The sequence below is a fragment of the Phasianus colchicus genome, chromosome 6 (assembly GCF_987193195.1).
Source record: "Phasianus colchicus chromosome 6, bPhaCol1.hap1.1, whole genome shotgun sequence".
Taxonomy (NCBI): domain Eukaryota; kingdom Metazoa; phylum Chordata; class Aves; order Galliformes; family Phasianidae; genus Phasianus; species Phasianus colchicus.
Window position 1 is genome coordinate 2,585,627 of NC_143441.1, and position 27,722 is coordinate 2,613,348.

The 27,722-nt window shown below is 39.1% G+C and overlaps 1 protein-coding gene across 5 annotated transcripts in view; it reads right to left on the bottom strand.

Annotated features, from left to right (window-relative positions):
* Nucleotides 1-27,722, bottom strand: part of HECW1 (HECT, C2 and WW domain containing E3 ubiquitin protein ligase 1) — a 239,966-nt gene that overhangs the window by 74,834 nt on the left and 137,410 nt on the right. For 4 of the 5 annotated variants that reach the window (XM_090142195.1, XM_090142196.1, XM_090142193.1 and 1 more), the window contains 2 exons: nucleotides 17,593-17,671; nucleotides 10,373-10,542 (listed from right to left, as the gene is read on the bottom strand). In XM_090142195.1, the coding sequence (XP_089998321.1) occupies nucleotides 10,373-10,542; nucleotides 17,593-17,671 (249 nt within the window). The remainder of the gene's footprint in view (nucleotides 1-10,372; nucleotides 10,543-17,592; nucleotides 17,672-27,722) is intronic. The other variant, XM_031599381.2, reaches the window with a different exon arrangement.

Genomic DNA, 27,722 nt, shown 5'->3' on the forward strand with positions numbered 1-27,722 from the left:
TTTAACGAGACTAGGAGAAAAAGAGAGCTTACCTCCTGTGCAAGAAGGGACAGGCAACATGTGGAGAGTATAAGGATGTTGCTAGCATAAGCAGGGGAAAAATCAGAAAGGCTAAAGCCCAGCATAAACTCAACCTGGCCACTGTTGTAAAGGACAACAAAAACCAGTTTTAACAAACATATTAACTGTAAGAGGAAGGCCAAGGAGAATCTCCATCCTTTACTGGATACAGTGGGGAACATGACCACTGGGGATAAGGAAAAGGCTGAGATTCTCAATACCTTCTTTACATCTGTCTTTAATCAGATGTCAGACTAGTTACCCTCAGGGTTCCCAGCCTCCTGACCTGGAAATCTGGGGTGGGAGCAGAATAAACCCCCCATGATTCAGGTGGAAACAGAGACCTGCTATTCCACCTGGAATATCACAAGTCCATGGGGTCAGAGTCAGGTGGGACTTCAGCAAAGCCTTTGACACTCTATCCCACAGCATTCTCCTGAAGAAGCTGGCAGCACATGGCTTGAACAGGTGCACTCTTTGTTGGGTACAAAATTGGCTGGATGGCCAGGCCAGTGGTGGTGAATGGAATAAAATCAATCTGGCGACCAGTCATGAGTGGTGTCCCCAGGGGTCAGTAGTGGGGCCCATCCTGTTTAATATCATTATTGATGATTTGGATGAGGGAATTGAGTGCACTCTCCATAAGCCTGCAGATGACACCAAGCTGGGGGAAAGTGTCAATCTGCCTGAGGGTAGGAAGGCCCTAAAGAGGGACCCGGACAGGTCAGATCAATGGGCTGAAGCAATGGAATGACAACAAGTGTCAGGTCCTGCACTTTGGCCACAACAATCCCATGCAGAAATCCAGGCTTGGGGCAGAGTGGCTGAAAAGCTGTGTGAAGGAAAAGGCTCTGGGGGCACTGGTCAGCGTTTGGCTGAACATGAGCCAGCAGTGTGCCCAGGTAGACAAGAAGGCCAATGGTATCAGGAATAGTGTTGCCAGTAGGACCAGGGAGGTGATTGTCCCCCTGTACTCAGCTTCGGTGAGGCTGCACCTTGAATACTGTGTTCAGTTTTAGGCCCCTCACTAAAAGACAGACATTGAGGCCCTGGAGCGTGTCCAGAGAAGGGCAAGGAAGGCTGGTGGAGGATCGCAACTAAAGTGTTATGAGGAGCAGCTAAGGGAAACGGGATTGTTTTATCTGGAGAAGAGGAGGCTCAGGGCAGACCTTACAGGTCTCTGCAACTACCTAAAAGGAGGCTGTGGCAAGGTGGGAGTCAGCCTCTTCTCCCATGAAACTAGCAATAGGACTGGAGGGAATGGCCTCAAGTGGCACCAGGGCAGGTTCAGGTTGGATATTAGGAAGAATTTCTTCTCTGAAGGAGTGGTTAGGTGTTGAAAAAGTATGCCCAGGGATGTGGTGGAGTCAGTGCCCCTGCAGGTGTTTAAGGAAAGGGTAGAGTGGTACTTCAGGATATGGTTTAGTGGGCTTTATTGGTGGTAGGTAGACGGTTGGTCTAGGTGATCTTAGAGTTCTTTTCCAACCTTAATAATTCTATGATTCTATGGCTTTTTTAGGACATTCTGGAATCCTTCTGAAATTTCATTCCTAGAAAAAAACAGATTTACTCTAGAAAGACAAGCAGATTGTCTCTTTTCTTTCTCCTTTGCAACTTCTTCTGCAGGCATTTGTCAATATTACTACTGAGTCTGAAGATACAGTGATTATTTTTTCCTTCTAAGCTGTTCCTACAATTTTGATAATGAGCCAGTTGGAAAGAACAGACAGATCCTGTTAATCCTTGACCAAAAGAAATGCTGCACCACTGCAGCACACCTTATTAGACAGTGGAGAACCTGTACAAGGCACTGTGTTAAAAATGCTACCGTACAAGAAAAAGCTTTAACTGATATTTCCTCTGGCACCAAAAATTAAACAGTCGTAATTAACTATATCCGTAGAAATACAGTGAAGGGAGAGAGAAGCAAAAGTGACCTAATGGAGAGACCCACATTATACGAACTCTTCTTGGCCTTAACAAAAGGTATTGTCAGTTCTGGCTTTGGCAAGCAGTAAATCATTAGGATACTCCTTTAATTTACACAGATTTTGCACATCTGCCTCCTGTATTGACTTGTATTCCTGTATTCACTCTCAAAAAGATGAAAACCAGAATCAAAGATACTCTGGATTAGTTGACATATCCAAATTCTCACGCAATCTCAATGACCATAGGTCTGAATTTATACTGCTATCTTCATGTTGGAGTAAGACCCAAAGGGAAGACTCAAAGAGCAAACTGCTTTTAAGTGCTATGGTTTTTTGTTGCCGTTGTTTGTTTGTTTGTTTGTTTGTTTTTTCTTCCAGACCCAACAATGATTTTACAGACGAAGATAATCCATTTCTTTGACATGAATAGATCTTGTGGGAGTTTTGTGTATGAGTTATACATGGTGAAAACTGAAGATACATTTCAAACGCTGACATGAAGAATATATCTGTAACCATTCATAAGACAATAAAAACATTTCCAGAGCCTGAGAATAGTTTACATAGAAAGCAAATTGATGATGATGATGATGAATTCCCATGTCTTCTTTTCAAAAATATTATTTGCATGCCTGAATATAGATAGATCATAATGATGAGCTCTCAGAAACACTATCAAGAAAGTTGCTAAAATGAAAAGAATAAGTCTACTAGCACTGATTCGAAAAGTTAAGTGCAAGTGAAGTGCTAAGAACAGTCAGTATATTAACTGGTGAAAGGTAGGTAAATTAATACATTGGTGATACGGAGAATTAGACTCTTGACTTGGAGTTGAGTACATGAAACAATTAAACAGAATATATTTGTGATACCCATCATGTCACAGGGACAATATATGCAGAAATAAATCTTAAAAGACTGGAAATTACTTTTGATGGCTGAAGACAGATTTAATCATTCAGATGAATATTTCATTAGTGGCCTTTTCATTTCATATACTCTAGTGAAACAATTTCATGCTCTAGGTACTCACCACTCTCCATCTGCACTATTCTGCTCCCCATTCAAAAATCTTCAGTGCGTGTCACTTCTGTCCCACACAGTGCTTCTCATATGAGCAACTGGATAAGTTTGAAGAGAATTCCAGTTTCTTAAACTTACTACAGCTCTTCTCAATGACAGCACAAAATACTGTGGTGTCACCAGCACAGGGTACAGAGCTCCACTGCTGCTGAAGGGTAAGAAACCCTACAAATATTCCTAGCAGGTCTTTGTCCTGGGATTCAGCAGTGACTGCAGTGTCAGAATCTGTGTGGTACCCTGTTCTGGCATGGCACAGTGTTTCTTTTCCTACAATAAAAAGGGAGCAATAAAACTGCGCTGCTGTTCTAACATTTCATCCAACTCTTTACAGTGAACTTCTTTAAAGTTGGATAGGGCCTTGCATATTGACTTCCTAGATTTCCCCCCGGATGTGCTCTCTCTTTATTGGGAAAAAAAGACCCTTCCTCTTTATTTCATGTTTTCTACAAAATTCAGAATTACTGGCTAAGAGACTTTTGAATTTTCTTTGATGGCTTAGATAGTTTTGCAAGATGGCTTTCACTTTACAAATGACTCATTTCAGCCTTAAGACATTAGACATTTAAAAGAACTCCTGAAAAAAATGAAGCATTGATAGCACATCAAGAGACATGATTTTTCTTCATCTCTTTCATGCTGTCTACAAATTCATTAGTATAGGATATGTTGGAACTAGTATAGGATAGGTTGGAACACAAGATCAGCAAGATTTATAGTATTTTAGGTGCAGAAGATGTAATGAGAATGTGTTTCTGGAAGAATGACATATTAGAATAATCTAGATAATTTTTCTCACTCCTTCCACTCATTCCTGAACTTAAGTTGTGTCAGGCTTTCACACTGCAGTCATCACAGGATACTAAAACAAACTGCAGCTTTAAAATCACAGCTTTTCTGTTTAGTGAAATGTTTGTTTTACACTTTATGTGGCTATGTGTACTGGAATATCATATACTGAAGCTGCCACTCACAAGGCAGTGCCATTGAAGCCTCTGGCAAAACACTGAATTCAGGATTTAGATTTCATATTATCTGTGCTGAGCTTATGCTTAGGTACAAAGGCCTGCCTGTCTCTGCAGCCAATTTTTTTTCTATTTGTCAAAAGAAGAGGAAGAAAGGTTATCTAAGTTAAATGATAAAAAAAATGGAAGTTCAATCAGTGTCATACTCCCGCTGCTCTTTCCATGTTGAACTTCTGATGGAATAATGCATTACATGAAGCATTGGTAGGATTGTCAGTATCTAGATCCGGGCCCTAAATCTGATCAAGATCGGATAAAATACAATCCACATCCAGTTTAAAATCATACCATTATTTCAAAAAGAGTTAAAGCATCTTCAAACAGTGGCTCAGCACTTAGACATTGATACCACCTTGATAGTCTTGCAGACAGCACCCAGATCCCTGCTGACTGCAGTCCAGAATCCCCCTCTCCCCAAACCACCACTTCTAGCATTCAAGTCCTTGACTATTTCCTTCTTCTGATTGGTAATCTGAAGAGATAGATTTCATGAGAATTTATTCAAGTGCAGTATTTTTCAAAGGTTGAGGGTTCTCTGAGGTGCAGCCAGTACAAGTTATATGTTTGAAAATACTTTAATTCTGTTTATCACTTCTGACACATTAACTCCTATTTGTCAAGCGCTCTTGCAACAGTGTACTGAACACCTCTTACACACATCAATTAATTCACCAGAAAAAATTAGCTATCTTCAGAGTGATAAAGCATTCATTTTATCTCAGCTATAATCTAACAATATTTGTAAAAGCTGAGGCAAAGAAACAATCAGAGAAGCTGCAAGCAGTTTAAATGGTTTGCATCCTCATGCTCCTACTGAAAGGCAATCTACTCTTCCAGAGCTAGAATTACTGGAGTTGAAATTCAAAGTGTCATTTAACAGCTAACAATTCCTACTACTTAAATACATTAGACAGTTGCAACAACCAATTCTTACAGTCATCTCACTGCCATTCCTCGAGGCTCTATACCTACTCACTAGTAAGTAACCAAAACCGAAGAAGCGACTGGTTCTAACAGAACTGTCACAGTCAAGAAGGAAATGCAACAAATAGATCTCAAGGGAAATTCAGATGGGTTAAGTACTTAATTTGCAAACCCACTGTCAGAATTTGCCAGCCAGACTGAGGTATATTAACTACTTCTTAAACCAGTTTGTTTTGTTGATTAAAATTGTTAGTGATCAGTACTTCTTGCCTAGACTGTCTATCACTTTGTGCTTGCTAACAAATCAAATCTTCTTAGAGGGGATTTATCAAAAGGTTGTGACAGAAAATGCACGGTCTCAACATGAAACAATATGTGAATAGCGTCATTATTCTTCTAACAGCAGTATTAGAAGAAAGATGACAAACATTCACTTTTCTCAGTCCTACTAGAGGAACAGAAGATTTGACAAAAGAACACTTCCTTAAGAGATTTATTTACATTTTACCCCAAGATGGTAAGACAATTCATTCATTCATTATGATCTTGCAATTAAGTGAACTGTTAGCAAATCTGGTGGGCTGCTCCAAAATCCCTTCTAATGGCCCACAGCATCAGTGGTGGATTTTGATAGTACAGCTGTAGAAACAGAACCTTCCTATCAATATTCCATCACATTTTGTTGCTGTGTAACAGATGGTAGCAGAGAGGCATCTGAGAAACTGGCATCTGACATGGAAGAGTATATAAAGCAAAGGTGTGGAATTGAATTTTTCCAGGCAGAAGAAATTGACATCCATTGATGCCTGCTGAATGTTTATTCAGCAACCAACAGTGGATGTGAGCACAGTGAGGTGCTGGCTGATGCATTTCAGCAGTGGCGACAGTGGGACATCTCTGTGTGTGCAGGTTTTTACAAATACAGTACGTGGGCTTTTGTTCGCCACTGGCAAAAATGCATTGCTCATGGTGGTGACAATGCTGAAAATAGGGTTACTTTTGGAGCAACCTCCAAAAGTAAGGAGGGTAGAAATGGGCATTAGGTAATTCTCACTTCAAAACATTTCTGATAACAACAAGTGCTACTGAAGTCAAATGGGTGACACAGAATCACAGATTGGTTTGGGTTAGAAGGGACCTTACGTTCTAGTTCTAACCTCCCTGCCATGAGCAATGTCACAGCCAATAGATCAGGCTGCCAAGGGCCCTATTCAAACTGGTTTTGAATGTCACCAGGGATGGGGCATCCACAACATTCTTAGGCAACCTGTTTCAGTTTCTCACCACCCTCTGAGTAAAAAAAATCCTCCTAACAGCTAATCTAAATGTCCTCTCTTCTAGTTGAACACAATTCCTCCTTTTCCTACTACCATTTGCTCAGTCTCCTACTTTTTTATAAGCTCTCTTTGGTACTGGAATGCTGCACTGAGATCTCCCCAGATCCCTCTCTTCTCCAGACTAAAATGTTGGGCATCTCCTGACCTTGGCACACATGGATAAAAAGCAGAGTAGCCACAGCCATTTTCATTGTCCAACAGTGCAAATATTTTGCTTCTGGATAGCAAAGATACCTTTCATACTGTGGTTTCTTCCCAGTAGATGAAGTTTAAAAAGACAAACTGCAAGCTATAAATTACTCTGGGAGGTCTCTCCTGAAGCTAGGCTACATTGCAGCTGGAAAAGCAAAGCCAAAGAGGTTGTGGGGCAACGACCGTATGAACCACTAAGTAGGTCAGCAACACAACAACCCTGTTGGCTTCTGATCCCTGCTCTTTGTATTGTTTGTATTTATTCATTGCCATCTAAAATAAATACACACCACCCCTTCACCTGTAGCTGACATCTTTTCATGAGTGAGAACTTTTCTCCCCTCAGTTGTCTACAGCATGTAATGGATGGCACAGCAGTAGTCTTGACAGGTTAGAGGCACCTCCTTACCTGTGCCTGATAAATGAGTATCTGATGTGATAGAACTGGTCCAATCTGACACTTACGACCAGATATGGGGAAAAGGCTGAGATAAATGCTATAGTCAGTGCCAAGAATCTTATTATCAATATACTAAATACAGTCACAGAGCCATGCACTGCCTACAACTGTCGACAGTCATTGGCAATTGTTTTGCCTTGTGCCAACCAATTGCTAGAAGTGAGATGGGGCTTCTACAGGCAAGACAGCATCCCTACCAGGTTTGTTGGGATACACCCAACGTGTTTTAGAGGATAGCAGAGGAAGTACATAGATGCAGCTGTCCAGTGTCAGCTGTTTTTCAGAACCTCATCTATGTTAACAGTACAGATCTATGTTATTTACCAGTACAGATATTGTTAAAGAATGCACCACGTTGAAAGTAGAGCTAGGAGTATGAAAAGAAGCTGGACCATTAACTATGAATCAGCAGTAAATTCTTTGTATGAAAGGAACTTGTTTTTACTTTCTACAGTTGCTTTCTTCTCATCACTGACTGTACAGACGCTGTGGCACAATCAGTAACTAGTCTGGACCTTCCTTTGAATATTTACTAACTTTTGTAATTGCACACTACAATATTCAGCACTTTGGCATAGCAGAATTGGATGTTATGCTTCCACGTGGGAAAATAAGGAAACATCACAGAAGGACTCCTCTCAACCACTGTAAGATACCACATGGTTTTTAACCTGGTTCACTGAACAGTTCTCACTGAAGGCTTCCACCTCACTTTCACTTGAGTGTTGCTACAAGTGTCAAAATGTTAAATACAACTCATCTCTTAGTAAGAAATTTACATTTGGTTATTTTCTCCTGTACAACGGACAATGAAACAGTGCAATAGAAGAATAGCTTTAATTCAGGGCCACTTGTGTCGAAAAATATTTGAATAGCCTGTGAAATGAAGATCATTAATATTACATGACATTGATGAAATATTGCCTGAGGTATCACAGTGCTCTCGGAGTGTTCTTTGAATGCAGGTGGTTACTATGCAAATAGAACAATTTGATAAGCATATGAGGTGGAACAGCAAAATGAATAATGAATATAAGTAAATGAAACATCTTCTTTTTCTTTGTAGGATTTTATTTTGATGGTGAAGAAGAATTAGTACAACACTTTCATCCCTGAATTTGCTCAAAGGTAATCAAGAACATATACAAATATAACAGCTTGTAGTTATTTCTAAAGTTTTATTTCCCTGTTTCAGAATTTTTCAAGTTTAGGAGCCAAAACTAATTAGATATGTTAAGAAAGAGAAAGAAACTGAAAAAGATCTTCTAGCTTCTGTTTACACGGGCTATGATGGAGAACCTTAGGAAAGAATCACAATTCTGAAGTAATATATCACCCAAAGTATACTGGGGAAAAATGACTCGTGCTGGAAGCAGTTAATGAAATAACTATGATTTCTCAAAATTTTTCATTTCAAGTGTTCATATCCACCAGTGCTGTGAAAAAGGTGGATGGAAAAATAACTACCACCACAATTTAGCAGTCGTTTGTAGTTCTCCTTCTCTTGTAACATCAAAGGATAAAACCTGAAGAAGCCAAGGACAGATATGCCAGTATGGGTTTTTGTAACAAAGACTTCAGAGCAGCTGATACGTGTAAACTGCAACCCAAGTACAAGCAGTTAAACATTTCCACACCAGCCAAAGAAAATGATGGATAGTGTGCTGAATGACATCTCTGCTGTTGTAGACTCGTTACGCACTAAAAAGCCAACAACAGAAAGGAAGAATTTATATGGATGCACACAATCAAGAAAACCAGAGAGAGAACAGAGGAGGTAGAAGTCAGGTGTGTGTTTTTCCTTTCCTACATCCATTATTAGGTCATTTCATTGTTTCTCCTTTTATTTCTGACAAACTCTTTGGAAAAGAAATGTCAGCTCACAAACTCAGGCATATCTTATAACCCTTGACATTTAATCAGGGCCACATTCTTTCTCTGTGGTTATTTTATCCTCTGGCAGTGCAAAAAGACCTTGAAGTGAGAGCACATTACTTTGGCTGGAAGTTGTTTCTGAAAAAAGAAGACTTCCAACCAGTATTGAGCACTTCTAAAAAAATTATTTTCAGCCTCCATCAGCACAGTTTATGTCCCTTTTCTAACGTGAACAGCTTGTGTCACCTCAGCAGTTCAGTCTGGCCAACAGTGAAGATCACAGGCACATCCTATGTCCTTTGAGCATCAATTTCTGGCATTCATGCTTTCTGTAAACTCCCACAATCACATGCACCATATGTGATACATAATGCAGCAAGTTTCCTTTTTATGCCTGCTTACCTCTACACTGGTGTCTTATGCACTTTACTGAAACATTTCTGCCACAAACCTCCAGTTCCAGCAACTCTGGCCTGGGACCCCTCTGCCAGACACATCTGTTCTTAGGGCAGCAAAGAAGATACTGCTTGGTGGATGCCTCACAACAGGGCCTTCCACTTAAGTAAGTCCTGTAGAAGGCATTTTCTCTCAGACTAGCTTGGAGGTGTCATCTCCTCCCCAGCAAAGGTTCACCTGTAGCATAACCTGATGCAATACTTAATTTAAATTCATCCCCCTCAATGGAGGGGTATTCAGTGACAATTCTTTCATCTCCTTCCCCACTCTAACTTTCATGCCTATGCAGTTTGACCTAAATATTCCTAAACTACTCTGCAATTTACATTTTAATTTGAATAAATCTATTTAGTCTATTTATTTACTTCTACTCTTTCCTGCAGTGAAGATATTGGTCTGAAAGAGAACATCAGTAAATCAAACTCTTAATGTCAGGTTCCTTTAATTCCAGAGAGATTCCTTATTCTTTGCTGTCTGTTTCCATTTTGGATGTAATTTAAAAACAGCAGGGAGCAATTGAACTCTAAGATCTCATTAATGCCCATGAAGCCCTTCCAATAACAAGCAGCAGACTAGAGAGCATTTCTTCAAGGTGATAGGCAAATGTGCCAAGGTTGATTTTAATTTATATTACCACTGACATTTTTCAAACACATAGATTATTTTTATTTGCATGCTATCCTGTTTTACTTTATATAATGTTTCCTCTCAGTGTAAGAACATTATGACAATCTAGCAGCAATCTTTCACATTATCGGAATATATTTTTCAATTCTGGGTTACATTTTCCTTCCATAATTAACTTCATGCATGACATCCACAAAGAACAACCCATACTGAAAGTTTTAATTTACCATTCGTAGCTATTTAAGCCTTTTGTACTGATAAGAAACCATGAAACACATCAATCTTGGTTAGATCAACAACTATTTAGATAAGGAAAAACTTACAGATAAGAAAAAGCTTAGAGAAAAGAATCTATAGCCAAAGTTGTTTCCATGTTTTAAGACAAGTCTTGGCTCAACTGCTTACCTCTCCTTGCCAGATTGGGTTAACTGTATTGCACATGATCTTAGATCTCTTCTCCTGCCCATGATGAGGAAGTGCTGGAAAGATGCTGTGTTTCCCAGGCTGGATGGAAATCTTCAGATAAGGATCTGGATTGAAAAACATTCCTTTCTTCAGACCAAAAGCCTGGAAATCTGAAAGAAGTTAAACAAGGTAAAAAAAAAAAAAAAAACTGATTACTTTTTCACATTAGAAGCAATTCTCTGGGAGATCAGGAGAAATAGACAGGAAACTGATGAGGAATTTAGATAGCATGGTCAGAATAGACAAACAAACAACTTATTATATTTACTGTGAGGTAACATAAGGCCAAATCTTAATATTTAAAATTTATTATCTGATTAAACTGAAAATTTTACAGCCTGATTAAAATTACTCTGTCTGTGCAGAGTAATGTGGTTTCTAAATCAGTCCTTGTGGAACTAAATAAAAGTGTCTGAGCTAAGCAATTGTTCAATCCAATTCCAAAACAAGCTCTGAAAAAGAGATCCATTCATTTTATGATCTAAATATGGCAATCACGATACTTCTCCTAAGCATCAGTTTTCTACTTCTATGAAATGTAGCTTTTAGATCACTTTTTTTCTATGTGAGAAGCCATTTTACATTTTTTTCCACTTTAAAACGCTTCCTTCCATGCATGGGTTAACTTTGCCTGAACTAATTCAGGAAAACTCATGTATATAATGTCCAAGTTTTGAGTAGGACTTTGTATGTAGCTGCAGAACTCCCTGATATTTGAGTTGTGCAGAGAAAATCTCCATGCACTTATTTCAACATTTACTCTTAAGATCCTGAAGAAAGACACAAGTCTATCATGATTTCTTGCTATGAAGTCAATGAAAAGCAAATCTGCAACTATCACTAGTTTTGGTTCAACTGCCATAAACTAAACGTTATGGCCTCCATTTTTCCAGATGCATCTCTAAGCTTTCCTTGGAAAACATGAAGTACTTGCTTTTATTAGTGATTTTACTAGCTAGTTTCTTCCCCACCATTCTTTGCATGGAGATCTTTCTCTTCTGTTTACAGCTAAAAGTACTGGCCTGCATTCTAGCTACTTTTTCTCTCTTGCTGTGTTGATGGAGATGTACAAAACATTATACAAAAGTATTCTGAAACTGCTTAGATGCATTCCTAAATATTCAATTTAAACTTTTTTTTTTTTTAAGGCAGGTTTCCAAAACATTATCTTTAACAGTGCTTTAACTCTCTTCTAACTGATTAAACCAAAATCACCAAGTTACTCTATCAAGTCAACAGGAGACCATGGAAAGCACTCCCAGAAGATATTCTAGATGAATTGAGCTTTCCACACCAACATCACCATTTTTGTTTAGATTCACCAGGTTGTATTTCACTTTCTTCACCTATGGTAATAGTGAACGCAATAAAATGTGCAAACTAAAAAGAAAGCTGATTTTGATTGCATATTCTAGCATACAATTCATATAGCAGAACTTCAAAAGTTGTTGGCCCAGAAACTGACTGTATTAAAAAATATCATTCTTCTGATGTTCTCTAATAAATAAAGATAAAAAATAGGGGATATCGTTATTAATAGTTATTATAGTTATAGCAATATTTTATACAAAGAAAAAGATCTGGTTCCATCTGATAACATGGGTTTCTCCTCTAAGCGTGCAATCTCCCAGTTACCAGCATGTATCTAATCTATCAGCCCTGATGAAATCCTTTATGGCAAACTGTTTTGCTTCGAAAGTTGTACTGCTAGAAGTGCATTCCAGAAATAAAAACCAAGATTGCAAAAGCACTATGAATGACAAGGCCCAGCAGTGTAATAGTGTCAGAATGCTAAAATATGAGAGGAGGAAAAGACCGCTCAGATCTGATTTTCTTTCCCTCTGATGTTTCCTCAAAAGATTCTGAAACTGAAATATTTATTGCTGTATATGTTTGATTTTTTTTTTTTTCCTTCAAAGAGCAGACATCTTATCTTTCTGTACCACTGTATCTGGTACAGAATTGATAGGTACATATATATTGATAGTTACATATATATTAGGTATCATAAAAAAAAAAACAATATACTATGACAACCTATCACTCTCTTTTCATTTTTTGGAAATAAACAGTCATGAAGGTAAAGGTACTCCTAACCCTAATTAGTAATCTGATTCTTGTATGTGGATGAGAAAACTGTTTTAGTTAAGCACATGAGAAATTTTATCTGTATCATTTTCTTGATAGATTGCACAATACAGTAAATCATGCTAAAATGTCAGAAACTTCTATTTTTAATGTCCAGTGCACACAAGGATAGAAGAAGTAGCTTTCTCAAGTAGAGAAATAGCACTTAAATATCTCACCAAAAATTCTGAGCACCATGAAAATCAGCTTCAAAAATGCAAGAGCTCATAGAATAACGCTACATTGACACCTGTGTATATGCAGAAGAAATCAATTTAATATGAAGTGGAACTGATGAGTGCTGTAACTTGCTGTAACTACAACACTCAGGTACACTCGTACCACTGCTGTGTAACATCTGATCAGAACACCATTTATTCCACTTTCACAAATGAAAATATTTATCTCTCCTCTGTACTGTCTTTAGCAAAGGTTCTGAATATTTAGGAAACGATACTGAATATTTAGGATTAACTGAATTTAAATCTTGGTAAAACCGATGAATCCAAATGGCTGAGATTTATCTTGCAGTTTTAGTGTATTTCTTGAAGACCTGAGAAAATGTTACCAACATAACTCACCCATGCTTTTCAAAGGTGTATTTTTAGCCAGTTTACTAAAGAAGTTACTGATACATCATATGTTAGTTTCGCATTTATTGATAAATAAGTCACACTTTTGTGCAAAAAAGGTTATACAGATCTATCAATTTGATAATGTAAGGCCATCTCTCTTATGGAAGATGATGGAAGGAAGAAATCCAGGTGTACAGGCAGCAACTGCCAACTCTTTCACTGCTACAGACTTTCAGTTAAAAAAGTATGTGCACCCTATGCCAACTAGGCTCACTTCTCTATATACAAATGACTTACACCAAGTGCTGCCTGCTGCTGCCCTAAGGGAATTATCAGTTTGTTCTAACTTCAGGGCTTCCATGAAAGGGAAGTGCTGATTTCTGGCTATCTTGATCAGACTAAAGGAAGATTTGCTCTAGGTCATTTGCAGGCATGTAGCTTCTGCCCCTAATGAGGGCCACAAACTTCCTTGTCTGCCCTGTAAAGACTCATTCTGTAAACTCGTTTTTCACGCAGCATCCCAAACTTTCTGACACTGATGACTAGTTAATGAGGAAGATTGTATCTTTGTGGCAATTTGGAAATCAGTGTGTGTTTAGTGGGAAAACATGCAATTAGATGGGGATATTAATCAATTCACAGCTGGAATCTATTTGTGTTTACCAGGTCTGATTTTGTCTCAGCACAAGTGACTAAGATTTCCGAAGGCCAGAGCAGAGAGTATGACAGTCACATTTTGTCATGCACAGCAAGGAGATTCTCTGATCATAGTGATAAGCAAAACAATTGTGAGGATAGTGCAGATATAGTGAAGTACTGGCCTAGATCCATGCCATAGAAAAAAAATGGAGAATAAGAGTGACGAACAGGGCATGGAAAGAGCTATGGGATGGGGCATCCATAGCTTCTCTGTTCCTATGCCTCACCACCCTTTGAGTAAAAAAACTTTATCCTAATATCTAATCTAAATCTCCCCTCTTTTCATTTAAGACCACTCCTTTTTGTCTTATCATTATTTGCCCATGTAAAAAGTCATCCTGCCAAGAAGTTTCCATTAAGTATTGTAAGCCTGCAATGAGGTCCCCTCAGAACCTTCTCCTCACAAGACTGAGTGAGCCCAGCTCCCTCAGCCTTTCTTCATGCTCTGGCCCTCTGACCACCCTTGTGGCCTTTCCTAGACCTGCTCCAACAGCTCCACATTTTTCTTGCGCTGGGGGCCAAGGACATCATCACCACAATAATTAGGTTGTCAATGGATAGGTCAAACAGATGTTTCCCTTCCAACTTTGTAAAATAAAGAGCTTTCAGTTCATTTTATGACATTCAGTAGCTGTACCTGACCAGGACTGGTAATTCAGTTGTCTACCAATACAATAAAATAATTGTCAAAGTGCTAAAACATCAGTGTTTCTTTTGTAGTGCGTTCTGTCTAGATTTTTACCAAAACAAGAATCACCTCTCTCAGAGAGCATAAGTTCACTCAATGAGCTGAGCTACGTGAGACATAGAGGTGGCATCAGAAGAAGGAAAAATAAAACTCATCTTGCTCAAGATTCAGCAGTAGGCATGGAAATACCTCCTCTCAGCAACGTGCTTTTAAAGGAATAGAGATTATTTTAGCTACCAGTAGTGAACAACATTTCAACAGTCACAGTACAGCAATTTTGCACTGACTTAGAAATACCATTTTGATTTATGCAGTACTACATGATGCTAGACTTCACAGTATGGAAAATGAGAACAAATTAAGCAGTATTACAAGTGGTATAAAATTTCAATACATCAAATATTAAGGAATTGTAAAAATCTAACAGTAATGTGCCGTGATAGGAAGACATATCTAACACTGCAAAATAATACAGGGGAATTAAGAAGGATAATGGACAATAAATTACTGACTTAATCAACTACTGAAAGGGATTCTGCAGTTGGCAATATTCAAAAGGTTACACAGATATTAAAACAGTTCTTTCTGCTCTCAGAAATCTACAGATCTATAAATAGACTGCATTTCCCTTTACAAAAAATAATAATGTAAGTAAGAGAGAACTAGCTGGTACCTTTACACAAGGAGGTTCTTAAAGATCTGAGTTTAAAAAAAAACAAAACAAACACAAACTCAGCTAAGCAGGATAGATTAGCCTGAACATTTTTGTCAAATGAGACAACCAGACAACATATGACAGTGAAAAAGAGGGAAAAATCATTTAGGACATGCTACAAAGGGACTATGGAAAGGATTCTCGTTTCTATGAGGAAGAGGCAGTGGAGGTGTAAGGAAGGAAACAGGTCTGTTTATAAATGAAAAGGAATTAAGAGATTAACTATTCATAAATGGCCAAAAGGCTATTTTTAAAATCGCCTTAATCAAGAAAGAAAGTGCAGAAAAAGTCTGAACAGCTGCTATGAACAATTTAACAGTGAGGCTTTCATCACTGCAAGCTGTCAGCCACTGGAGCAAAATACCATCTCTTATCTTCCTCTGAACCAGACTACACACCTGTCTTAGATAGCCAATATCACACAAAGCTTCATACCACAGGGTAAGATTATGTGTGTTCCACAGGCTAACGCAGTAGTTAATTTCAGACTTTAAACATGTCGATCTAGAGCACCTAGCCGCTGGTGTATTGGAGGGGTCAGCATGTCACCTCACCTCAGCAAAGGTAAAAAAACAAATGAACAGGTGAGTGGTTAGTAACTTAAGGGTTTATAAAGAACAAATTTGGGCAAGGCAGTTTGAGTTGAGGGAGGGCAGAAGTGGTAGGCTTACGGTAATATTCTATAAGCAAAATATACTAGCTAGGATTCCTGTTAGAAAATCGGTCACTAGGACTTCAAGAAATGTTTAGAAGACAGACTATGTTCTATATTGGCATTTTGATCTAGCATTTCATGGTAACTAGAATTTTCAAAATAATTGTTAGTGGACCCAATGTTATTTTCAGTTATTTAGATTCTGAATTCCAAAACCTGAAAATTTATGTTATCTAAATGTGTGATCTGAAAGCCACAGAAAAAAAGAAATTAAAAAACAACAACAAGAACAAAACAATAAACAACAATCCCTGAGTCTCTTATGAGTATTCAGGTTCATATGTAAGTTTGTGACATATGTAGATCTCCTGCTCATTTGTTCCACAAAATCACTTAGTAAATATGAAGTGTGAGATATGTGAAATATTAAAGCTTGAAAAAAGTCATTTAATGTGATACATTGCTGGGAGGTATATCACACAAATATCATGATAACACTTTCTAAATATACTATCCAAAGGAATGGTTTCCAGGGCTTTCAGCAATTGTGCTACATTGCTGCTAAAATATGAACTTTCAGTGAAGCAGCTGGTACATCTTGGGCAGCTTAGTACATTTCTTCTTTCCATACTTCATGCAGGAGAGTTTTGACAATTTCAGCTGCTTAACAGAAGCGTGACATTCACTGGTAAGTAAATGCAAAGATGCTGAATAATTTTCCTTCAAGACTGTATTCAATCTAACTAAATTAGGCTTGTAATATTTCTTAGTATTTTAAATAAAGGAAGTTATAATAATTGTATAAAAGACTAAGAAGCCTAATCATGGGAAATTATCTTTTTGGGGATCAATGTTGCTAATTAACCAATTAATTTGAACTAACTTTTCACTGGACCAACTTCCATCACTAAAGAAGAAATACTTTTAGAAAACAAAATTCCTACAGATCTCTTTTGGAGAAGTCAGTGATCACCTTTTGCTCTGAAGCACCAGTTTATTGTTTTTGGGTCTGGAGCACAAGTCTTATGAGGAGCAGCTGAGGGAACTGGGATTGTTCAGTCTGGAGAAAAGGAAGTTCAGGGGAGACCTTATTGCTCTCTACAACTACCTAAAAGGAGATTGTAGTGACTATTGATAGGAGAAAAGGTAATGGTCTCAAGTTGCACTAATGGAGGTTAATCTCGGATATTAGGAAAACTTCCTTCTCTGAAAGAACGGTCAAGCATTGGAACAAGCTGTGCAGGGAAGTGGTGGAGTCAACATCCCTGGAGGTGCTGAAGAAACATGGAGATGTGGCACTTAGGGACACGGTTTAGTGGATGTGGTGGTGATGGTGTATGGTTGAATTTAGTGATCTTAGAGGTCTTTTCCAATCTTAATGATTCTCTGATTCTAGGATTGGAAGGGACCTTAAGATTCAGCCCCTTGCCACAGGCAGGGTTGACATCCACTAGACCATGTCACCCAAAGCCTCACTCAATTTGGCCTTGAACATCTCCAGGGATGAGGTGCTGACAGCTTCTCTGGGCAGCCTGTTCTAGTGCCTCACCACACTCGTGTATGGATAAATATATACAGCCATATATACATATGCAGCCATACATATGTACACATAAACACACACACATATACATTAAGGGTTTTAATAATTTCAGTTTCCCACTCTCTGTGCTTAAAAATTTCACACTAACAGTACCTTACCTGACAATGAAAAACTTATCAGCCTCCGATTTCCCTGTCCCTGGATTGAATCTTCGTTGGTGATGCTTTTAAAAATCTGCTGAAAGAAGAACAAAGATCTTTGTACTCAAAGGAGTATCTCTTGAACACATAAACTGCTTAGTAACTGACCAAGTTACTAAGAAGTTACTAAGTTACTAAGTTACTGACCAAGTAACCAAGAAACAATTAGACAACCATTTATCACAACAACATTTTCATCTGGGTAACGATTTCACCACTAGTGGCCTAAGTCAGACCTTCCCTGGAAGGGAATGATACAAAAATATTACTGTAATTTTAATATAGTAGTTCCTCATCCCAAAAGGGACTATTAATGAAAGGAGATAGAAGCAGCGCATAAGGAGCTCTCACCTCTATTAACAATATCTGTCTTTATAACATAATATTGATAGGGTAGAAAATCTTTTTCCAGACAGGTCTTTGCACACGTTTCTCCAAGAGCTTGTGCAAACAGCTTGTAGTAAGTATTGAGGGTGAAAATGAAAAAAATAACATAAATCAATAGGTGACTTCTTGAATTCACTTAAAACATATGGGCCAGGTCCACAGACTGAGTTTTAATGTTAGGCTGTTGTTATATAAATTAAAACCCAGGTTGCCTTCTGGCTGTGATCAAAGCTGGGAAGCAAAAACACCTCATCTCAACATATAAGACATAAATAAGAGCCTGCATCAGCTGGAGGAAAGTCTTCTCTGCTGCTTCCCTGAACAGAGTGGAAGAAACGACTCCGTGAGTCAGGATCTGAGTTCAGCAGGGTGGTGCTGCTACTATCACTGCCTCCCACTGACTCTAGAGCCAAGCCAAGCGTTGCTCTGCTCCTAGGAAGTCACAGGCTTGCAGGCAAAAGAGAAAAAGAGCATTTAGTTCCAATTTTTGCCAGAAAACAGTAGCTGAAGTCCCACTCAACTGTGACTCACTGCACAGTATATTAAATATTGTGTATTCAAGCTTAGCTTAGAAGTCAGCTTAGAAAATAGTCGTTTTTGCCTCCCTCCCAGAAGTTCAAAACAGAGGAAGGGGCACTACAGCCCACTATCAGAGATTAAACAATGAGCACAGCTGACAGGTCAAGACACAAGTGAGGTACAGGCCATAAATATACAGGGTGAATTCAGTCACCATTTAAAAAATGGGCTCTGGGGGACTTGACTTTTTGCCATCAACAGTTTGTTTCAATTTAAATGAGAAAATGGGTACTCAGTAGAGGCACACCATAAGCAAATTCTACCATGGCATGGATCACAAGGATCATCAGTTAACTGGTTGCAATTACAGCTTTGGAATTCTCAAGTGAGCAGGTCTGAAACTACTTATTAAAGTCACCGCTGACTTCTGGAAAGATACAAATTTTATCAGCATTATAAGTGACACTGCAAATGTTGTGATAAGAACTCCATAACCTTTATTGCCAAAAGTTGTGACTAAACAATGACATTTCCTTGTCAAGATGTATTTTTCATACTACTTCATTGGCTGACATTTATTATACATTATCCTTTAATGCTTACTACTTCTGGTCTTTGCACAATTCTTTTCCAGGAGAGTGCCTGGGCCAATGGACCTAAACATGTGCATATTTGCAAACCATGCACTTTTTTTTCCAGCCTTTAAACATTCTTAGATTAGCCGCAAATTGGTATGAGTAGTTTGAAGAGACAGGGGTGGAACTGATGGTATCCTGCAAATACCAGCGTATTCAAAAACTAAAAATGTGTTGCTATTAAGGGTCCAGTGTTAGTAAAATCGTATCAGGATAACACTGGTCCACCAATAAGCTGGAATTAAGTTGAGGCACATGTCTGCACCCAGGGGCTGGGAAGTGCTCGTGCTTTTGTACTCTATAGACATGGCAGTTTCATGTATTGGAGTGAGATTTTTAACTTACAGAATCACAGAATTGCAGGGGTTGGAAGGTTCCTCCAAAGATCATCGAGTACAACCCCCCTGATAAAGCAGGTACCTTACAATGGGTCACACAGGTAGGCGTCCACCCGGGTCTTGAATATCTCCATAGAAGGAGACTCCACAAGCTCTCTGGGCAACCTGTTCCAGTGTTCCATCACTCTCTTTCTTCTGCATGTTTGTATGGAACTTCATATGGTTTTTTTTGGACCATTACTTCTTGTCCTATTGCTATGCAGCACTGAGAAGAGCCTGGCCTCAACCATTTGCCTTTAGATGTTTACAAACATTGATCAGAGCCCCCCTCAGTCTTCTTTTCCCCAGGCTGAACAGACCCAGGTTACTCAGCTTTCCTCATACGGAGCTGCTCCAGGCCCTTACTCATCTTTGTGGCCCTTTGCTGCACTCCTTCTAGGAGAACCCTGTCTTTTTTGAACTGAGGAGCCCAGAACTGGACACATTATTGTAAATGTGGCCTCACCAGGGCAGAGTAAATGGGGAGGATCACCTCCCTCGATCTGCTGGACATGCTCTTTTTAATGGACCATAGGATACCCATTGGTTTTCTTGCCTGCAAGTGCACGCTGCTTGCTCATGGACTATCTGTTGTCCACCACGACTCCCAGATCCTTCTTGGCAGTGCAAATTGCCTAACTGATAATACATAACCCCCCCGGCTTTCAATGGAAAATGGCTTTTGTGTGATTTCTCTATTTCAGACTACCCCATCTATCCCGTGGCAGCTCCTCCCTGCCACTCCTTCCTCTTCACATTTCTCCCTGCTGCAGCATGGGCACTCTAAAGGCTGCAAGCTCCTCGCAAGGCCATTTCTTGCCCTTTTCCCGACTGCCAGACACTTCTGCCCTTTCTGAGCTCTGCTTTCCCCAGGGCTGAGGGCCCAGCCATGCCCTGCAGTGGGGCTTCTGAAGCTGTCTGGAGCAGTCTGTGTGCAGCACAGGGCAGTCCCAGCCTTGCCTGATGCAGCAGAACAGCAGGCCCTGCTACCAAACTCTTGTCACATAAACCCAATATACCCCACTGTATTTTTTCTCTGCAGGTCGTTGCTGTTCTGTCTTTGCCCCTAGGCTTCATTTTAGTCTGCTCAGCAAATTTTAAAGTTGCAGGAAACATTCTGCAGCCTTTGCATCCCCTAAAAATGGCCATTACATCTCTGCTCTTCGCTGTGAGTTCTCCCTGAAGCCCATGCCATCCATCCTGTGCTGTGGCTTTCTTTGTCTCTCTGCTATGCCCTGGAAATGTGAAGAGCTTCCTCCCCAGGGTACACCTTGCAGCACCCGAAGCTCACAAGCCATCCATTTCTTTCCCTTGAGCAGGACCACCCCACAGCCGTGAACAAAAAGCAGCAAATGCTGCCAATCTCTACTCCCAACTACTAAAAAAAAAAAAAGAAAGAAAGAAAAAAAGAAAAAGCCTGGGATTCTTTCCTACAGTTAGTTAGGTACTGCAAATACAGCTGTAATATTCACTCTGAATGAAAGTTTACTTAATGCTTTGTATTAAATCCTAATTAAAATAATAATAATAATAATAATGAGGAAGAATATCCCACCTTATTCAATGGTGATCTGTTTTGGTCCCATGACATATGAGATATGCAGTAAACAAGTATTTCCCTCTCATAAAATCATAAAATCATTTGAGTTGGAAGAGACCCTTAAAGGTCACATAGTCCAACTCCTTGTCAGTGAACAGGGACATGTACAGCTAGATCAGGTTCCTCAGAACCCCATCCAGCCTGACCATGAGTGTCTCCAGGGATGGGGTATCCACCACATCTCCAGGCAACCTGTTCAGTGCCTCACAACCCCCACTGTAAAAATCTTTTCCCTTATATCCAATCCAAATCTCTGCTATCAGGTCTCTCTAGAGCCTTTTATTCTCCAAACGGAACAGACTCAGCTCTCCCAGCTCCTATTATCACAGAAGTAACAGATGAAACCTTGAAGTTTCTGACATCTTTCTAGATGTCAGAAAGCTGGACATTACTGTAAAAGCCTACCTGAATCTTTCAGAAAACAGAAGATCCAGATTCAAATCTCCTCCTACTTTCCCTGCTTGTGATGAGAACCACTGGTATTTTCATGAGTGTGTGCACTCAAGCAAGTAAGGAAGCATCATTGGTTCCTTTAAATTATTCTCCATTAAACATAGCCTGAAAAAATTTCTTCCAGCCTAGCAAAGAGCTTCCCAGCCACTGAAGCATAGGCAAAAGGCAACCTCCAGAGTATGCCACAGCTATCTGCAAAAGGTACAGATGTACTTGAGGCCAGGTCAAAGCTTCTCATGACTTGCTGAACTCAGGAAAAAAAACTCCACATTTCATAGTGCTTTTCATGTTCTGAGAAGAGAGAAAATAGAAGGCAGACAGAGATGACTGAAAGCTAAAAATAATACAGTGTTTTCCTAGCATCACTTTTCCTTGTGAGTAATTTCTGCAAATGCTGGAGGGAAGTTACGTGACCCTGAATGAGAAAGGAGGCAGGCTTCACACTGTCAAACAGAGTCCTTGAAAATCCCTCTCTGCTTAGCCATGGTGTGTGTTATGGAAAAAAAACACAACAAACAGCTTGAGAAATCCTACATAACGACAGTTCATCACCTGTAACTGAGGCAAAACTCTAAGTGCATCACTAAAAATTTGTCTAAACAGAAGCTAAGAAACAAAAACTCTGACAGTTAATTAAAAATATCACCTAAAATACCTTACCCTCCACTAGTCTTTTTGGACATATGGAAAAGTAACAAGCACAACAGTCTTGATCCTGAAAGTCAAGTGGCTCCAGCGGACACCTCAGGTACATCTATTCAGTTTCCCTCTATGATGAGGAAAATATTTTTGGGTAAGAGTGCAATGAGTACGCAGGTCTGGAAGAAGCTGTAAATGTGTTTGTCTGGTGTTGCAGAAGAAATCTCCTTTTAGGCAGCAGAGAGACCTGTAGCAGTGCAAGATGCTAGTATAGCATTCTCTACACTGCTAACACTTTGTTTGTTTGTATATGGTGCAGCCCAACTGAATTATTTTAAAAATCCTGATGATGTGAAACACAATATGATTTTATTACATGCTTCTACCTCACCTAGATATACATAGGTAGCAGATAGAAGCAAATATTCCTTTTTCAACGACACAGCACAGAAAAGCACTGTTATGCCTTAGTCACCACTTTTTAACTCACTTTACTCTCCAGAAGGGCAATCTGGGACCATGTAACCATATAGACAAGGAATTCAACAAAGCCAAATAAATTCTCTTTTCCCATAAGAAGAAGAAACATTTAGTTTAAGAAATTGTACTCTTCACTAACAATTACGGCACTTGGTTACCCGCAGCTTCTGCTGCAAAACAGTGATAACGTTTAATAACCATAATCAATATTCTCACATGGGCAAGTATTTCTTCCATTTAAAACACTGGGAACTACTGTGGCATTAGAAACACCGCTGCACTAGCTGTCTGTATTTGTTGAGTTCATATATAATAAACAATATCAATGTGACCTAATGCTCAATCCAATCAAATTCCAGTTTTAAAATATACTGATTAGCATCTAGAATACTTTACACTGACAACACGCATTATTATAGTAGTAGAGTCTAAACACAGATTAAATCCTCAGATAATGTAAATTTTTAGGGCTCCACACTGGATCATACCACCTATTAGAAAGAGTTTCTTGTAAAGAAAAAAGCAGTTCTAATAATTATCAAATTATTCAGAGGGGCTCGTGCTGCTCAGCAGCACTATTCAACTTGTATGGAAGACAGAGATCTACTGAGAAAAAAACCTAGAAGCTATAATGTGAAGCAGCAAAATATCTTCTGTTTTATGCACCAGTTCTGACAATTAAAAGCAGCAGATGAGAGCCTTGCAAAGAAGAGAAGCTGGTGACCTGTGCTTGATTCAAATCACAAGTGAAAAACAGCCTCAACTCAGTCCCCAGCTATTCATCAGCAGGAGAAAAAAGAAATAGTGCTAGCTGTGTCAGAGCAAAGGACATGGTGTTGCAGAGCTGGGTGAAAAGACAGGGCTGATCAGTAACTGCTTGTCCTCTCCTTGCCTCAAGCTCCAGCTCTCTGCTTTTCAAGAGCACTAAATTTGACTTCAAATTTAAAATAAAATAAGCAAGAGTAATGGCCTGAATTCAATGGTCATAAGGAAAAGAAGAAGCTGATGCTTTGTTCTGCCTTCTTCCATCTGTTTGCATTTTTCAGTTCATCTGAGACATAAGACGGGTCCAGAATTCCCCAGAGAGACACAGGAGCAGAGTACCGGTTTCCAATCTGCACTGCTTTCCTGATGTCAGCTTAAATCAGCTTCCAGCTATTATTTAAAATACGAGTGTGTACATGGCACATGTGAAGAGAAGATTTTTTGACAAATCACTTTCCCATAACATAGCTCTATTGGCTTTTACTGTTACCCTCTTGATTTCACTAAATACCAGGACAATCTCCTAAGTGTGAAGTGTCTTTCCACAGTAGATGAATATGAGGCACTGTCCCACATTCATGCTTCGCATTTTACCGTCTTCTCCATAATGGAAATTGTCCATAGTAGATCTGGGTGAACATTCCCATTTTCTCCCTGTGCTGACTGGAATTGGTTTAGGAAGAAAACTTGACTAATTAAACATAGAGTGAATAAGTACTTTTTTCCCCTCTGTCACTCAACTTCTTCTACTTCTTTGGTACATGGGGTGCACTGTAATGCAAGGGGTGAGCTGTGGGAGGAGTAAACGGAGATCTGAGCTCCATGACTGTCACTGACAGAATTATGACTACAATCCCAGACACTGCTTTGAAAATCTAGCCCTAATTAGTGGCAGTGCTTCAGCTACAACCCTCGCTCTGTTAACAGAATTATCCATCTCGTGAATGCAATGTCAATGAATGCACTTATCCTGTTAGCTCATTAAGCCACTGTGCTGGCACCATAGTATTTTTCTGTCAGGTGATTGCAAATCACATGCAGCCAGTTTCTCTATTAGCAGAACCTAATTTCCTGCTGACTTCTCTGCAGTTGCCTTGTGTCCCCAAAGGACTATGACCACACACATGTATAGTCTTCCCTCTCAGTTGTGGTCAGTCCCGTTCCAGCCTTGTAATGTAATGCTTTCTCAGTGCTATTCCCTAATTAAGGAGAGAATCTGCTTTTCTGGAAATACAACAATTGCCTTCTGAAAGCAGACAGCTCTTCTTGTCACAACTTGCAGCAGTGCTTACTGATTACTTCTTTTATTTGCAGGAGACAGAAGTTTTTCACTTGAAAAGCTTCTCTCTGGAAGCCTTTAAAAAAAGTTAGCAAGCAAACAGGTAAACATTTTTTTTTTTTTTTTCACTGAAAGTGCTACAAATTATTTCAGCAGATTCTAGATAATGAACCCTGGAAGTTAAACGAAGTTACAGGACAAAGTTGCTGTTTAGTACTATCAGTACTAAATGTGAAGTCCTCTAGAAGGCAATTATCAACATGTTTATTCCAAAAGGACAGTCAATGTCAGGTCTCCAAACTGGCATGAAGATACTCCATAGTCTCTATGTGAGTAGAAAGCTGTTTTAACATAACAAGAAGCTAGAAAAGGGATGTTATGAGCAACACTTTCAATTAAAACAAAATCGAGGACTGAGGCAACAAATCAGAACCTTTTACAGAGTCCAGTTTTCTTCCTAAATTTTATTAGATTCAGCTTTTTCATTGTTTTAACAGTTCTGCCTAAAAAATGTCAACTATCCTTTGGCAGCAGAAGAAAAGCTTTGATTAGAGACTTTGATCTTCCTACACTCTTTGAAATTCCATTTAAATAAATTCTTAGATTTTCAGATACTTGGACAGTTGTATGAGTATGTGAGATAGGGTTTAATTTATGCTTTCTGGGTTGAAGGCTGGATTACATCTAAGAGAGTAATTTTTTCATGATACGTAGCAAACTGCTTGAGATGGGCTTTCTGCAGCATATCTCACCAAGTACTCATTTTGGCTGTGTGCTATTTGACACCAGAGGTCCTTTAAGCACTAACAAGTCTCTCAGTGAGTTTACAGCAGTCCAAAGGATGTCCGTAGTTTACACCCTAATGTGAAAAATGCACTTTTACAGAAACAAAGGGCTCTTTCCCGCTATCCTTGCCTCTGGTGTAGTTAACTGGGAAGAAGGTTCCTTGAAGTTGCTAAACAACTTGGTGCTCCCCACAGCTACCATTATCCAGAAACAAAACAAAACGACAAAAGCCAAACAAAAAACTAAGAAATTCTGGGTTTAAGATCAGATTAACATCAAGCTGCAGCCTAATGCACAACAAGGTCATGTCTGTAAACTTCAGAGGTCTGTACACAGAATGTTAATGTGCTTAAGCGCTCCTACAGCAAATAAGTGCATATAACATCCTCCAAGGAACAGCTAAACAAGTCTCTACAACACGAAATAGCTGGGAGCTTCATTATTGATAAGCAAAACAAGACCTGTAAGCACTGTTTGGTTCCTGTAATTCTGCATAAAATTTGCTCCTTTAACTGTAAACTTCTCAAGAAAGTCTTCTATTTGTACTGAGAACTAAAAAAATGTCACTAACATCTTTTCTTTTTGAACTAAGGAACAAGGAGGGTGATGAAGAAGTAGGCATATATGGTGGAAATACCCAAAATGAAATACATTCATGATGTCTTTGCTATGTGGAAAACTACTTCAGAGTGCAGTTTGTGCTTCAAGGCAAGCTTTAGAAACTCTTCTAATGTAGTCTGGCTGGGACAAGAAGATAGAAGAGTAATGCTCACACGTGTGGGAGACACCTAGATCGTTCAGCTGAGCTGTATTTGAGGAAAGGCTCAATACATTAGCCTTGCTGTCAAGGAGTCTGGATGGGGGTTTCTGGTCAATCATCCTTCAAGCCATAAAGAAGCAGCAATGTAGTGGACAATGCCCATTCTTCTGAATGAATGCCCCAAATAGCAATTCACTGTGAATACCATTATTTTCATAAGTGAATTACAGATTTTTACTTTCAGCCTTGAATACTACTTCAGGCAAAAGAGAAGCGACTGCAGAGATTTAATAAAAAGAAAAGTATCTTTGCTACTTCAAATGTCCCTCAATCGTGCTGAATTACTAATAAAACATTTGCATGTTTTTTAGTCATAATGGCACAGAAATAATAAAGCTTAAAAGAAAAAAAACAATTTCATTCTTTTACAGTATCTAAAGTTTCTTACTTAATGTAGCCTCATTCAAGCTCAGTGTTTCTCCTGTATATCTTTTGGGGATACATCTGACCCAGCGGAAAGTGCCTGTACTGTTTCAAGAAACTCATGGTCTTCTCGTTTCTAATTGCCTTCCTTTTTTGTATTTGGTTGCTGCAGCTGAGCAGCCACTGTTTTGTTTTTCTTAGTTTGCTGCTTTGTATAGCAGCAAGCTTTAAAAAGTCAACAGCTTTCTGCAGTGAAGTGTGCTTGTGGGAATACTGATTGTAATCAAATTGTCACAGATTAACTGATGTTGGAAGGCATTTCCTGAAGTCATCTGGTCCAACCCTTCAGTTAAAATCAGGACCACTCTAGAGAAGGTTAATCAGGGCCCTGTACAGTTTTGGTCTGATCCTACAAGTTCATTAGGCAACCTGTCCTAAAGGATAACTACTCTCACAAGGAAGAAAAAGTATTCCTGAAGTCTAATCAGAATTTCCCCTGTTGCAATTTGTGCATATTGCCTGCTGTGTTTTCATCATGTCCATGTCCTGCTTCCCTACAGCTTCCCACTGTGTAGTTAAAGGCACTGCTAATATCCCACCTAAAACACCTCTTCTTAAGACTGTACAAATCCAGCTCTATCTCTGTTACTCTTCATACATAACTGCAATGACTAATCTGAAAGATAAAGAAAATAGGAGCCAAACTCATCCCAAACAATGACTATGGTGGGATGTTATGGCATTTGGAGGAAGCTAAGACATTTGGAGGAAGCAATGTTTACAAATTCCAACCTCTGATAACAGCTGAGTTAAATACAGCAATTTGGGTACCACAGCTTCATGAAGGATTTGCTGCATACTGGATGCAAAAGATGATTAAATATGACAGAAGGGGAAAAGGGATGTCAGCTAAACGCAGGAGTGCTGTCACTGCAAAGAAGTCATTAGCCACTGTATGTATAATGATATAATTATTGTAGATGTT